At 47.2% G+C, this 2,552-nt stretch overlaps 1 protein-coding gene across 1 annotated transcript; it reads left to right on the top strand.

Moving 5' to 3' along the window:
* Nucleotides 1-2,193, top strand: LOC149079436 (succinyl-CoA:acetate/propanoyl-CoA:succinate CoA transferase). Its single transcript, XM_089240157.1, has one exon. The coding sequence runs from the start codon at nt 240-242 to the stop codon at nt 1,686-1,688; it is 1,449 nt and encodes a 482-aa protein (XP_089096283.1). The 5' UTR covers nt 1-239; the 3' UTR covers nt 1,689-2,193.
* Nucleotides 2,194-2,552: the final 359 nt, after the last annotated feature.

The following is a 2,552-nucleotide window of genomic DNA, read 5'->3' as shown; positions in this document are numbered from 1 at the left end:
AACATTCCCATAAAGTCGGGAGGTCGCGGTGTAAAGCTCGTCGTTCTCACTTCTCGCTAAACAAATTAAGTTGTTGTTTATCCCCCCTTTTTTTTTTTCATTATCAACAGTTTTGGCGTTATCAGTGGCGTAGTAGCTGGCAGTAAATAGCTGTGTTCAGACGAAAGAAAACAACAAGTGTCTTGTTATCGTGCTTCATATACAGTCGTCTACGCCACTGCGAGGGGGAAAAAATAGCCATGTCTAGCTACTACGGTTTGAGATTATTCACCCCGGGTAGATCGTCACTGGGGCACCTAATTAAGAGCAACAACAACAAGTTTTCCTGTTGCTCGAGGCTCTTCGCGACCCAGGATGTCAGGGAACCCGGGACGCCGATCGGCAACAAGCCGCACAAGCTCATGTCCGTCGAGGAGGCGCTGTCCGCAGTCAAGTCAGGGGACACCGTGTTCGTCCAGGGTGCCGCGGCGACGCCCCGAGTCCTAGTCCCGGCGCTGGCCGAGCACGGCAAGAAGGCCGGCCTGAAGAACGTCACCGTGTGCCACATCCACACGGAGGGCGCGGCGGAGTACAACAAGCCTGAGTACCAGGGGATATTCCGCAGCAACTCCTTCTTCGTGGGAGCCAACTGCAGGGAGCCGATCAACTCCGGCCGGGCCGATTTCCTGCCGATATTCTTGAGCGAGATACCGCTGCTGTTCCACCGGAAAATCATACCCGTCGACGTCGCCCTCTTCCAGGTCACCCCGGCTGACAGCCACGGGTACTGCAGTTTGGGCACAAGTGTGGACTGCACTCGTGCTGCGTTGATGCATGCCAAGTACGCCATCGGGCAGGTGAACCCTCGCTTGCCGAGGACCTTTGGGGATGCTAGTGTGCATGTCTCTCATTTTGATGCGCTTGTCGAGGGCGAGATGGATCTCCCCGAGCATAAACCAGACATACTCACTGACGTGGAGATCAGCATCGGCAAGTTGATAGCCGAGAACCTTGTAGAGAACGGCGCAACTATGCAGATGGGTATCGGATCGATCCCGGATGCCGTCCTGGCGAGTCTGAAGAACCACAAGGACTTGGGGATCCATTCTGAGATGTTCAGCGACGGGGTCGTCGATCTCGTCAACATAGGCTGCATCAACAACAAGTACAAGACCCTACACACTGGGAAGATCGTCGGTAGCTTCACCATCGGGACCCGTAAACTCTTCGATTTCATGGACAATAACCCGTTCGTAGTCATGTTGAACGTAGACTATGTCAATCACACCGACAACATCGCCATCCAGCCGAAGATGACTGCTATCAATTCTTGCATCGAGGTCGATTTGACTGGGCAGGTTTGTTCCGATTCCATTGGCACTAGGATCTATTCCGGAGTCGGAGGGCAGATAGATTTCCTCAGAGGTGCTGCCATGGGCAAGGATGGTAAAGGTAAAGCCATCCTCGCCATGCCGTCGTGCACTGGCAAAGGCGAGTCCAAGATCGTGCCTTTCATCAAACAAGGTGGCGGGGTTGTCACCTCTCGAAACCACATCCACTATCTCGTAACGGAACATGGCATCGCCTACCTGTTCGGCAAGAACATTCGCCAGAGGGCCTACGCTCTAATACAAATCGCTCATCCTAAACACAGAGAAGCATTGGAAAAGGCTGCATTCGAGAGGTTGAAGTGCATGCCTTCACCATAATCGCTAGAAAGACACTAACCTTTTATATGTACGTACTACATCCAGGCATATATATACCAGTATTTGGAATAATTGCAGTCGATACCGCAACGAGTTTAGTATGAATTTTTTTTCCCGAAATTAGTTTTAATTACAATTTGATGAAGTTATAATTTTTTTATAAGAATCCCAGTGTCTATTTTATGGCGTCTAGTTTTTAAGGTTGCGAGTGAGCTGTACATGCATTATTTACATTATACGAATGTAGCAGTCGAAATTCTTTTTATTTTATGTAAAACATGCAAAAAGATTATACTGTGTCGTTTATACTTACCATGTGCACATATGTTAGAATCGTCGAATGCGAGCTATATCGTAGCTCTTACTTAGTAAGAAAGATGCCAACACACACACCCGTGACATGATTTAGATCATTTTTTTATCTCGCTGATATGAGTGTAACGAAAATGTGATAAGGCTGTATTAATTTCTTAAAATATTAAATTTTTGGTTTTTTGATTTAGTATTTCATGATTTGCATTTCGTTTTTGAGTTACGTTTTTGGTGTTTCTTTAGAATTGTAGTAGGCGTTATTTTATAGCATAAATAATGATTACTGGTATTTTATACTGTTGGCAGAAAATTTATCGGGGCTTGATAGCGACTGTGGTGTGTGACTGATTGATTGGAGTGAAGGACTTAAACGGCGAAGACTCGGGTTAAAACCCAGCCACCGCTGCCATGATGGTGGTCAGCTGAAGTGGGTTTTCTGTGGTTCTGAACTTTGAGACATGAATGCGAGCCGATCTTCCAATTAAAAAGTCTTGTCACAGGGAGCAACAGGCTTATGACACTGCAAATATTCAAACATCATGCTTCACTCAA

This window comes from Pholcus phalangioides, unplaced genomic scaffold (genome assembly GCF_987345545.1).
Source record: "Pholcus phalangioides strain wild (caught in Gottingen) unplaced genomic scaffold, Ppha-v1.0 ptg000012l_1, whole genome shotgun sequence".
In the NCBI taxonomy this organism is placed as follows: Eukaryota; Metazoa; Arthropoda; class Arachnida; order Araneae; family Pholcidae; genus Pholcus; species Pholcus phalangioides.
This window is presented reverse-complemented; position numbering and strand designations above follow the sequence as displayed.

Bases quoted from the DNA above. Each gene is read 5' to 3' on its own strand.
- LOC149079436 (XM_089240157.1), top strand. From the start codon at position 240: ATGTCTAGCTACTACGGTTTGAGATTATTCACCCCGGGTAGATCGTCA.